Source organism: Scatophagus argus, chromosome 13 (genome assembly GCF_020382885.2).
Source record: "Scatophagus argus isolate fScaArg1 chromosome 13, fScaArg1.pri, whole genome shotgun sequence".
NCBI lineage: Eukaryota > Metazoa > Chordata > Actinopteri > Scatophagidae > Scatophagus > Scatophagus argus.
In genome coordinates, this window is record NC_058505.1 from 6,803,974 (window position 1) to 6,816,588 (window position 12,615).

At 42.4% G+C, this 12,615-nt stretch overlaps 1 protein-coding gene across 4 annotated transcripts; it reads right to left on the reverse strand.

Moving 5' to 3' along the window:
* Nucleotides 1–302: 302 nt before the first annotated feature.
* On the reverse strand, nt 303–11,623 carry phc3 (polyhomeotic homolog 3 (Drosophila)). 4 transcript variants are annotated; one of them, XM_046408898.1, is made up of 16 exons: nt 11,405–11,623; nt 9,815–10,032; nt 9,070–9,225; nt 8,897–8,977; nt 8,122–8,280; nt 7,857–7,946; nt 7,371–7,593; nt 6,034–6,689; nt 5,834–5,957; nt 5,163–5,443; nt 4,724–4,762; nt 4,398–4,554; nt 4,191–4,308; nt 3,032–3,161; nt 1,833–2,079; nt 303–1,015 (listed from the first exon to the last, which is right to left on the reverse strand). In XM_046408898.1, exons 1-16 carry the CDS (start codon nt 11,430–11,432, stop codon nt 861–863), a joined length of 2,862 nt encoding a protein of 953 aa, XP_046264854.1. In that variant the 5' UTR covers nt 11,433–11,623; the 3' UTR covers nt 303–860. The 4 variants fall into 4 exon arrangements, with proteins under 4 accessions (XP_046264854.1, XP_046264856.1, XP_046264857.1 ...); XM_046408900.1 differs by having other exon boundaries at nt 11,409–11,622; XM_046408901.1 differs by lacking the exon at nt 11,405–11,623 and adding an exon at nt 11,039–11,336.
* Between the last annotated feature and the right edge of the window lie 992 nt (nt 11,624–12,615).

A 12,615-nucleotide genomic window follows, 5' to 3' on the forward strand; every position in this document is an offset into this window, starting at 1 on the left:
AGTGAATCAAAGGTTTTCTCTCTCAGTGATTGCACGGTAATCTCATTAAATAAATACAACTTAATTGAGGAATATGCAAAAATCTTATATATGAGATCTTGACCCACAGTGACTCACTTGTCTTAGTGTTTGTCTGTCTTTGCATGTGAGTGAGAGGCAGCGATGGACACCTTTTTAAAGGATTGTTTTAAATATTGAGTTGTATTATTATTATCTGCGTGTGCAAATGTAAATCCTGACTCCATTTTGGCTCCTGGAGTTTTTTTTTTGCCATCTTTAGTAAAATGCATCACTAAAAACCACAAAACAGTGCACAATAATTAATGGTTTTATTTGTATATTAATTATGGCAATAATAAATAAATTAATAAATAATAACCTTGTGGTCAGTTTGGTTCCATAAGTCATTACAGCAGTTTGTCTGCTGATGATAAGTCTATCGAATTTCATTTGTCAGATTGTAGGCGATAATCTGTTTCGTAAACTCTGAGTACGGTATAATAATACGTATAATAATGTAAATGTAAAGTTGTTTTCTGTGTATACAAACAAAACAAAGAGCTTTTAAAACCATTTTGAAACAAATGGATAACCGGAGCCAAACTGCTACAATCACTACGATGGAATGATGCGAGGAGACGGAAAGAAGTGAAGCAGCCACAGCCGGCGGGAGTGAAATCCTTGGCAGTGGTCTCAGGAAAAACTGCAGCCTGTGCAGTCATTATCCACTCGCAGCTTTAAGTCCAGTTACAGGAAATACGACCTACAGACGGGCTGTGCTTCCTCGTCCGCCGCTCTTCTTTTATGTCTTAATCCTGATGAACACATTTTCATTCTTTGAGAGGAGGAATGTTAAGCGTTTATGCATCCTTCAGAGAGTTAATGTGGGCACAGAGTTTCAGCGCTGGTCCCAGTTTAAGGTTCATGTTGCCGACCAGGTGGTCCTCTGTCAGGAGCAGCAGAGCCTGTCCATCTATCTCCTGGGAGCGAAACTCCTGGGCTACAGCCCGACCTCCTGGAGAAAAGACAAGATGGAGGCTGATATCTGGTACTTTACCTATTATGATTATTATGTCTCCATGTGGCTCTTTATGTTGAAATACAAACAGCAAATGCATACAGCAACATATATTTTAATCAGGGGCTTGTTCAAGCTTTCATGGAGCAATTTAACCAAAGCTGCTTTTGCTGTTTTGAACATCTGGCAGCGTTACTTTGGCCCACATGAGGTGATCTGCTTTATGTGCTCGGAGGCAGCAGTGGGGTGTTTGCAGTATTTACGAGGGACAAGCTGTGTATTTTACGTTGACAACAAAATAGTAGAAGTTTGCAACCTTCCCACATAAATTCAAATCTCCAAAATAACCCACTGCTTTTTTAAAAAAATCAAATTAATACAAATCTTTATTTATTTATTTTTTTGTTTATGATAAGATACAAGAAGTCAAACATAAGAACACAACATGAAGAACAGGAGTTTTTGTTTGTTTGGCTTCTTATGTGTCGATATGTTTGTAGTCGTACTGAAAATAAATGTGTGTACGTTTAAAGACAAACACCCTCACAAAAGTAGTAAAATAAACTGCGACATAGCATAGAATAAAAGCATATATAAATGTTGTAATGTTATCAATGTTCACCAAATGCAGTGCAACAGTAGTTGTGGTTGCTGTTTGAGTTTAATTGCTGTACTTATTTCTGCTGTTTTAAGAGCCAAAAGACCAATTTAATCTGAAAATTTCTGACACAGCTGGAAAAATGATCTGAACACAACAACACAACACAACGTGTGTGTGTGTGTGTGTGTGTGCGTGTGAAAGTCACAGCCGTACCTGGCAGGGAGCTGATGTAAGAAAACACCTGTTCTACGTTCCACTGAGATGGACGGCCGACGTCTTCCTCTCCGTCAGAAACGCAGATGGTTTCTGTCACCCTCTGCTCCTGCACTCGCTCCCTCTCTCGCTCTCTCTCCGCCTGTTTTCGGAGCCTGGTTGTCATGGGAGCGGGAGGCTCATCTTCCTCCTCTTCCTCCTGGTCTTCCTGGGCCTCCTCTCCTCCGCTCCTCAGGCCTCCATGAGCCTGTGCATTACAGGGTTTTCTTAGTATTGTGTGGTCGGTCATTGTGATATAAGAAACTTTTAAAGCTGAAAGACTTCTGTGTTTTAGGCAACGTTTTGGCATCTGATTATGGTTTAAATTCTGCTTTGGAGGCTTTAAAAATAAAAATGTTCCACCTTTTAATTACTCTCTTTAGTCCACAGGAGCTTTCGGAGATATGTTTCAGTTAAACTTAAATGTTTTTTGATTGAAATGATGTATTTAACACGAAATTCCTGATTCCATGTAGGTGACAGAATTTTCTTTATTATCTCATCTGGACAAAATTATTTTAAGGATGATGCAAAAAACTACTTTTAATGATTCATTATTTCTTTGTTTTACACATGTTAATATTCATAATTACCTCATTGTTTTATGGTGTAATATAAATTGTCTTTCACTATTCTGTACTGTCTTCTTTCTATCCGTCTTGGTATGTTTTACGGTTTATTCTGTTGTTTTTAACTTCATTTAGAAAAGTGCCAAATAAACAGCCTTGACTCATAGCGGCAGCAGAAGAGTGAATTTCACTCTGAAGACGAAAACATTTTGATTCCTACTGATTGTCAGTGAGGCCAAAAGAAAAATGTGTACAAAAACTGTTCAATAACTGCAACTGTACAAAAAAAAAAACCTTGACTCCTCCATAAATCTGAAGAGAAAAAATATTTCTGCCACACAAGTTTACTTATTCAGACTTTCCTCCTTCGATAGTTTCCTCATGGGTTTATGGAAAATGTTTTTATCTCTTCAGGCCACTCACTGAAAGAATCCAAGGCATCCTGTTCACAAGCCAGGAGTCTCCTTCAAGGCTTTGCTCCTGTCAGATGCAACGATGTGCTCCAGAGAGCCGTTTGTCTCATGGGACCAGCGACCCATGCAAGCGCTTCTGCATTTCGCCATTTGCACCAGGTCAGCGACATTAACTGACCTGTCTCAGAAAATGCTCTCTGGAGGCTCCGTTGACTCTGCTGGGGGGTCGTCCTCTCCTGCCCGCAGGCCTGTGACCCCAGCGACCTGCCCTCAGCATGCTGATACGCTTGGTGCAGCTCACACTGAACCTAAACACGCAGACACACTCAAAACGTTACATCGGATTCGCACACATCACAGTCCGCTGCAGAGATTCACATGCCGCTGCAGTCGTCTGACTGATTGCAGAGGGTCCTGAGCCAGTCGAGTGCATCTGGACTCAAAGCTGTCCTCTCCGGGTAGAGAAAGAAACCTCTGGTGTGATTATGCACTTGAGACTTTTTCTTGTAACCCAAATGTATTTTTTAAATCTTCATTTATACAAGAAAGGAGGTTCTCTTGCGGCATGAATCTGCTTTTTAGTTCACGTTTTGTTCTCTGAGCAGCTCTACTGTACTTTGTTCCATCAGTGAAATGAGTATTTTTAATGCAGCATTACACATTAATCAGTCACTAAAATCAGTCATTGTTTTAAATGATAAGAGTGGTCTTATTTTATACTTCCACAAAAAGACCAAAAACCTTCTGGCTTCCCTTCCCTCTTTGGGATTATATGTCTATGAGGACAAAATCTTTAACAATGTAACACAAATATATCGTTTTGTTTTTCAAAAGGCTCAGGAATTTCATAAGAAAACACTGGAAACTACAATTTTTAGCAAATGTTACTCAAACAGGCGTACATGGTGCACTTGTTGGGGACTATTTTCAGTGGTGGATTAATACACATTGAGTATTTCTGGCAGACAGAAATTAAATGTGTGTTCACAGTAATGTCACCCAGTGGAACAATTTTTAGTAGTTTTTGAAAAACAGTGCAGTTTGTCAGGGTTTGACTACACAGACAATGTTTGTTACCACCATGAAAGTAAATTGTTAGTTTTTGTTGATGATAATAACAAACAATATATATAATATTGCCAACACGTAACAACACTTTGACATCACGTGAAACATCATTTTACCCTATTTAATAATGCTGCTGTACATTTTTAATATTGGATTGACATGACTTTACCATGACTTAACCAGCATGACGCTTCATATTCCTTGTGCTGATTGAATGACAACCAGAGACGTATTAATCTCATGTCAGTGTGTGAGTGTGATTTATTTACCTCCTGACGCACGTCATGGAGCAGAAGCGTTTGGAGCGTAGAAACGTGTGAGCGTAACCTCTGCTCCCGCAGAACTCACACTGCAGCACACCTGCCACACTCTCCTCCAGCTCTGCAACTTCACAGAACCAGCTGTTAGTCTCACACACACACACACACACACACACACACACACACACACACACACACACACACACACCACCTCACCATCTCCAGCAGGACCGTCGTTTTCCATCTCGGAGTCGGATGAATCTGACTGCTCAGCCTCCAGCGGACTGTCCTCTGCTGCATCCCCGTTGGTTTGCATCTCGTGGGATTCAGGAAGCGAGGCCTGCTGGTCCGCTAACAGCGACGAGGGGACCACCTGCAATCAGAGGACGACTTAGAAAAGTTCACACGCTGACTCGGAAGGACGTGTGAGTTCGCCGTAGGTACAGAAAGATCACATTGCGGCGCTTCCTTTATCTGAGCAGAGAACATGCCAGAATGTGCCATGAAAACACCAAAATCATCAACAAACTTATCTTACTCACAAGTGTCGCCTGTGTAGCCAAAGCCTGTTGTGTCTTCCTCTGTAACACAGACCTCTATAAGTACTATTAACAATATCAATGAACCACACTGTGTGACGTGCTCCTTCATTACAGTCAACATGGAGACTGAAGTTTTCATTCAGGCGCACACACCATTCTGTTACTAGAGTACACACTGTGAGCACACAGGGTAAAATTACAAGAAAGTTGAATTTAATCTAATGGAACATACTTTAAAACTCAGACAATCCTGGCGCACTAAGGAGTCTACGGTTGGCGCTTTTTAACTTTTTAAACTTTAAACAGCCATTACACATTAATTCTCCATCATGTCTGCAGAGAATCCTGTTAACAATCCAATAAGCCACCAAATACGCCACCAAACATCAGAATGCAAGGCACGGTGTCAAAGAGGATAAAATTTTAAAATCAAATTTACCGGAAATGGCTCCAGGCCCTCTTGGATGACAAAGCCTTCTATGAGGTGTGTAAGGACGTGGGTTCTAAGTATCCTATCAGGGCTGCCTGGGAGGCTGGCTGGAGATGAGGGGGGCTGGCTGGGGCCTCTTACTGCTGCTGCTGCTGCTGGCAGGATGGGAGGAGGTAGAGGAGGAGATGGAGGAGGAGGGGGGTTGCTGGTGGTGAGCTGAGATGGCTCCACCGTCACTGGTGACCTGATCACCGAGTGACTGGACATGACGGAGGATGAACCCATGACGGCTGAGCAATGCAAGGGCATGAGAGATAACAGAAGTAAAGCAAGACTACCAGTTAAACCTGGTTTTGTTTGTGTAATTCTTTATTTTTAAGTAATTCTGTTTCATAAAGGAGGTTTACAACTGCAGGTGAAAATCGGTTAATGGTGTGTCGCATCCTTATCTCTACAGGAAGACTTTTCAGCACAAAATATGCAAAGTCAGCTCTAAGCCAGCTTGATAAAACAGGCAGATCCTGAGTCAGATTGTTAGATTCATTCAAGAAATTGTACTCAACACAGTCCCTGCTTCTCTGAGCCACCTTTATGAAACACTTCTCTGGATAATGTGAGTTTGAAGGGTTCTTACTGCATTCTTTTCTTCTCTATTTTATTCTCTCATTATCACATTTTACCTGCACCATTCTGCTTAGAAGGCCCAATGAGAGGTGTAGGCGTCCTGTCTCTCTTTGGGCTGGGAGAACGTTCATCTTTCCTTTCCTCTGAGCTCAGTCCATTCACTTTGCATGTTTGCCCCGACTGAAATTCAAACCACGACAAACACTCGATCAAAATAACACGTACAAGCAAAGCTTACGAAGCTTAAGCGACTCACCGGTGGATTTTCATTTCGTCTGACTGGATGCACTTTCAGATCGACGGCCACTGTCTGAGGAGGTGGGATGTTCTGGTAGGGCATCTGGACCAGAGCCTCTGCTACAGGCAGCTCCTGCTCTGTCAGCAGCATCCTTCCCGACTGGACAGCCAAAGCCTGGACTGAATGCAGGGACAGCCTCTGGAGGGAGGCCGGCGGGTTCTGGGGCAGCCTGGGGAGAACCAGAGGTGGAGGAGGAGGAGGAGGCCGGTTCTGCACTTGTGGGAATGAGGTCCGACGCTGTGGAGCAGCTACCAGGGGAGGGGGCTGAGGCTGAACTGTGGCAGCAGGGATTGAGGTCTGAGCTGATGATGCAAGCACGTTGGTGACGGACGGAGAAGAAGAAGAAGAAGAAGAAGGGGCAAAAGGAGGGCCTTGGGGATCAGTGTTGGTTAGTGACTGGATGCTGGGAGTGGTCAGTCTTTTAACTGAAAGAGGAAGAGGGTTGGAGTTGGTTTCTTGGGGTGCAACTCTGAGAGCGATGGGTTGGAGCTGTCTGTGGTTTGAAGCTCCTCCTGTAGCCTGCTGGAGGATGAGCTGGTGGTGGGCCACTCGCTGGCCTGGTGGACAGGAGAGTTGCTGCTTGACCACAGCATGGGTTTGCACTGGAGAGTAGGCTGCAAGGAGAGCAAAACAAGCATCTTACATTCTGGGTGACCTAAACGTAACAAGACCAGCCACAGTCCTGTTTAGATGCCTTTTCCAAAACCTTAACCGGGCAAAAAGAAACATTCACGTTCACATTAGAGTTCTGTTTTTGAGTCTTCTCCTAGTTTTAATCACATTTAGTATGTGACTAATGCATTAAAGAAACTTAATATTGACATATATGTTCCTGTTCATGTGTGACAATTGAGTGTCTAATTCGTCACTTCCATATTTGAAGGTCAGTTTAGTTTATAGTTAACTGTGCCGGATTAATCTCCTCTTATTACTGAATTAATTTTGAAAACATTTTAAATGGTATTTTTCATCATTAAAGAGGGTCTAAATCAGCAGTCTAGGAAGCACTTGCTTCGAGAATGTCAACATTCATACCAAATTTGACCCAGAACAGTGGCTTATGACCTATGGGGTCTGAGGGATCCCCAGTTGAAAGGGGAACAATTTATTTTCACTGCAATTTAACTGGATTTCATGTAAGTTCCGTAATAAAACATCTAAATTAAGTTTACCGTAAGTGTAGACAGCATGTGGGAGTTGATTTTCATCACTATGACTCATCACTTAAGCCTAAACCATGTGGGTTTTCCAGTGATCTGTCCTTTAAACGTCAGTGTTTGAGCACAGGAACTCACTGGGGGTTATAATCTGAGTTCCTGAGGCCAGCCGGGTGACATCAGCCGGTCCTGTTTCTGTCGAGGTGTCAGTCAGCTGGTTGGTCTTCGGCGAGCAGACCGACGTCTTGGATGAAGAGGAGGCCGAAGTCAGGGCTTGGGACTGGGCGGGTGGCTTTAAAATCACACTGTGAGCTGTAGCCAGGGCTCCAGGCAAATGGGCACGCAGAGCTAAATTCTGCACCTGAACATAGGTTAAAAAAAACCCTCACTTTTATACCATTTATAAAAGCCATTCACTATGTTGTCCTTTTGTGCAACTTTAATACTGTTATCTAAATACCAAGCTACAATACAACCTCTCACATACTTATTTACCGCGTATACTTTAATTTTGCAACAAATCTCATACTCAAGGTGTGCAACATCCTGAAGTGTATAATATTACAGCCTTATGGCATGCACAAGTTTATTCTAGTTTATTTTTGCGCCTGGCAAAGTTTGTACCTGAGAGGAGGTAGGTAAAGAGGAGCAGGAGGTGACAGCAGGGAGGTCTGATTGAACCGCAGCCACCGAGGCCGCAGGGGTTAGAATAAGCTAACAGACGAAGAGCAAAAAGCAGGGAGAGACAGGTGGCTAGTCGGTTAAAAATAACAAAATTCCATGTTGACAGAACACACGTTCAGTAAAAGTAGAAGTAGGGCAAGTGAGTCATGTAGTTTCAAAGTACCAGTATGACAAACAGGACTGAGGTATTTGAAAAGGTTTGTACCATCTGAGTTCGAAGGTACATCTGAGCTTGGTTACAGTTGGCCGGTCTGTTTCCCAGGAGCATGGCCTGTTGGGATATAGCAGTCGCAGCACCAGTGGAGCTGGATGGTTGGGTTCGACCGATCAGCTGAGCTGTCACTGGAGATGCTGGTAAAGTAATCTGAGATTCGGTGCAGCATAATGAAAAATGATAAAGTTGAGGTTAAAATCTGTGGTGCAAACAGGTCAGATTGACACAATTACGCTATATAGACAAAAGTATCCGGACAAATTTCTTTATGGGGCTGTTTTTCAGGGGTTGGACTTGGTCCCTTATTTCCAGTGAATCTTAATGCTTCAGCACACCAAGACATTTTGGACAATGCTATCCTTCCAACTTTGTGGCAACAGTTTGTTGAAGGCCCTTTTCTATTCCAGCATGACTGTGCCCCAGTGCACAAAGCAAAGCTCCATAAAGACATGGTTGGATGAGTTTGGTGTGGAAGAACTTGACTGGCCCACGCAGCACCTTTGAGATGAACTGGAACAGAGATTGTGAGCCAGGCCTTTTGGTCCAACATCAGTGTGTGACCTCTGACCTAACAAATGCTCTGCGGCATGAATGGGCAAAAATTCCAACAGAAACACTCCAAAATCTTGTGGAAAGCCTTCCCTGAAGAGTGGAAGCTGTTATGTAGATGTCTATGTATTTAGAATGCGATGTCAGTAAAGTCCCTGTTGGTGTAATGTCACATGTCCCAACACTTTTGTCTATATAGTGTAACACAAATACTCACAGAGTTTTGGGAAACACCGGCAGGCTGATGAACCAAACTGCCGCTGGATGACGAAGGTGACTGCCTCTGACAGATTGAAGCCTGAAAAGTGTTGGATAGACGTCATACGGCCTATAGCTCATGTCAAAATGACTCGTCACGCTCACACTGAAACATGACAGACACCACCTAACCTGCTGTATGGTGGCCAGACTCTGCAGATGCGGGTTGTGCTGGTGCTGCTGCAGGGCTGCTGTCTGCAGCATGAGGTGCTGCTGCTGGGCTGCGTACATCTGATGCAGGTACTGGGCTGCCATGCTCTGAGGTCTGTGGATGGCGTGCTGGATCATCTATTGTATCATATGAGGAACCAATTAAAGCTCTGTAAACATCCATTTAGGTTCTCTGTCCACAAGGTTATTCGTTAGTTGAATCTTGTTCCGTTTGCTCTTATCACAAAGACTAAATGAAAATATTGAGGCATTTAGAACATTTACTTAAACATTTGAATTTTGATCATTTTCATTATTTGAGATAGCCTTATAAAAGAACACTACAAGTAATTTAACTTGTTATTTTATGATAGAAGCCACATATAACTCCTGGTAGATTGAACAAAATATGTATCTGAGTACCTTCTTTCCTAAACGTTTTCAGCAGTACAGAGGACCGTCTGTTTCCTGTACTGTCTATCTGAATTTCTTTCTTTTTTAAAAAAAATCCCAACACTGTATCGGCTTTAGATTGCAAGGGATCATCTATCACCTGCTTGCCTGTCAGGTCAAACAATGCCTGCACAGGTACAAGGTACTGCCTATTACCTGGACTCCTCTCGAGGGAACAATGCATGCAGCGCTCCCAGATGCTGTCTATTACCTGGACTTTCTGACAATCACGTCAAACAATGCATGCAGAAGTCCCCTCCGCTCTGTCTATTACCTGGACTGCCTGTCTGTCGGGTGAGATGATGCTGAGGCAAGTAGAGGGCGCCCCGGTGCACGTGGTGCCGCTGGAGCCGAGCGTCGCCATGGAAACGACAGCTGATGTGGTGGGGGTGGTGGCGGTAGTGGCCACAGTCCTATTAGTGTCCGCCTGCTTCTCTCCCGGGCTCTGCCTATCCATCTCCCAGGTCACACACAGATTCAGTAAAGGAGAAACTGTGGGGGTCAAACAGACATCAGGTAACACCAGGCGGTGGAATTAAGCGCTTCAGACGAATCAGCACAACGCGCCTGCGCAGCTCAGCGTGTCTCTTTAAAAGCTTTTAGCTTCGAAAAGTGATGCTACACACCAGTTGGTATTTTAAATAATGAGCAGTCGATAGTTTAATGTAAAACAAAACACACTATGTTGAAGATTTGGATGGTTAAACTATGTTACTGTCATACAACAGCGTGCATGTTGTCTTTCCTCTCCTGATAATCAGTAAAATACACACTCCATCTTATTTTAACGAGTGAGGACACGCGGTGCGAGAAAATTTGATCAAACTCAAACTGTTAAATATTTTAATCCGGTCATTACTGACTGATGATTGTGAGGTTTTGTTTTAAAAGTGCGAACTAATTTGAGGGAGCTCACAGCAGCGTAAACTCGGCACATTTCGATGTTGAGGTATTGTGAAGCTACATTAAAGACAAATCATTGAATCGCTCAGTTCAGTTTGGTTTTAAGGCAATTCATCCAGAAATACGTTCAAATGAAATGAACGTGAAGGCGCATAAATGATTTAAAAGATAATCTATCCAGTGCAGAAGTGAGAGAGCCTTGCGTCCTTTTGGTTTCTGTTTAGTCTTGCAAGAGTGCATGTTTTAAAGAACAATTTAAACAAACTAAACTTTTTGGCTTCCAGATCCTCCTAAAGTTTTGTTTGACACTGATCATTCTAATATAGACAGCATAACAAATCATGAAAAGTGAAATCGTTGCTCTACGACCTACAAAAATTAGAAACATACGACTACTTAAGTTAAAAAGAAAACAGAGATTAAACCTGTAAAACATTATTTTGAGGACCTAATGACCATGCACGAAAAGGTAAGTCGTCTACATTGTTAATTTATTTTCAAAACGGGTGTAAAGGTTATTTTGTGCCACATCTGTGAGACAAACATGAGACAAAGGTGCCACATTGCTGGAGGGTTGATAAAGCCAGATACTTACGATGTGTAAGATATTTCTGTGATATTTAGTTTAATAATCTCTGAGAGCTGACCTCTAAACAGTGAAATTCTTTACCACATTTCATAAGGCTGGTAGTCTGTAGCCTACTGCTATAGCAGCTGTATATTGATTGCTTTTTGCTGCGGAGCTTTGTCTATCCAATTAGCCTTAATGCCGGTTGATAATCTCGATAAATCCTGAACGATCACAAATTAGGTTTAGCTCAAATACAATCCACTGTACATAATTTAGGAGCCTTCCGACAATACATTGAACACATCAGGATTTCACTCCCCGCTGGTCTGCCTCCCGTCGCTCAAACGGCGCTTTATGCATGCACAATCATTCACCTCTTGTCGGCGTTACCTGCCTGATATTGATAGACATGGGCCATCAGGAACTGACCATAACCCGGCACAATGTCCCACTCATGAAGCCTACTGATGCGTCAAGTGCTGTCTAAAATGGAGATTTAAAAAAATCAGACGGTAAATAGCAGGCAATTAGAAGAAAAAAAGCCTAGACACAGCACCGCTCGCAGTGCGGGAGGACCTTCCACAGCCGGGAGTCACTGCATGGACAGTCCCGGAGATGTTTGACGGGTTAACCTACGCTTTCATCCGCCTTGAATGACTTTTGTCGGACATCTGAGGAAAGGCTTTAAATGTTAAAACGTAAAGAGGATGTGTATTTGAACTCTGCAAGCTTTTTTGAGGGAAATCCCCGCGGCTGGACACAGATGTGTCAGTAGACTTATTTCAAAATGCAAGACACAGACAACAGAGTGGCTGATATCACACGATTTAAGTAACCTTATAATATTGCTTCCCTTTGGTTTGTTCGAGGGAACATCTTTCGGTTACTTCGCTTTATTAGAGTATGTTAGAATGCCGCATGTTCACAAAATCTAAAGTAATTAAGTTGGTCATGTTTTCTAGTGTTTACATTCACGCTGTATTTATGCAGCAAGCAAACCACCTGCACAATGTTTCGACCTTAGACTGTAAATATTAATAAATTTTATTTAGTCTTGCTCTACATCTAGCCCTATTCATGTTGCATTGCATTAAATAAACAAATACAACTGGTTGTAGTATTGCTAATGAGTAAATGTTATATACTGTTTCTGTTGTCTATTTGAACAATTATCTTGGTGTGTATGTTGTGTCATATTTTTCTTCTTTCTTTTCCACCCCTTTTTATTTTTTCTCTTTTAGCTCAAGCATGGCATCGCAAAATATTTCTAAAAAGAAATGCATTTTCTTTTGTTACTGTTCAATTTTGTTATTATTTCCGAGCCAAAGCACTTGAATGCGCGACACGTCTTAAGGGTTCCTCTGATGTCCGAGCTCGGATGTTTGAACATGAAAGCAGCATGTACCCACACAAAATACATCAGTTGGTACAATCGGAAAACTGGCAAAGGATATTTTTAAGTTTTCTGAGATGCTGACCATAATATATTGTTTTGTTATACTTTGTGAACCTAAAACACACATGAAACCGTGTACTTCAATGCTTTTGACGTAATATTTTTAACGTCAGTGTACAGGTCTGTATGTCTGTATGCACCACCC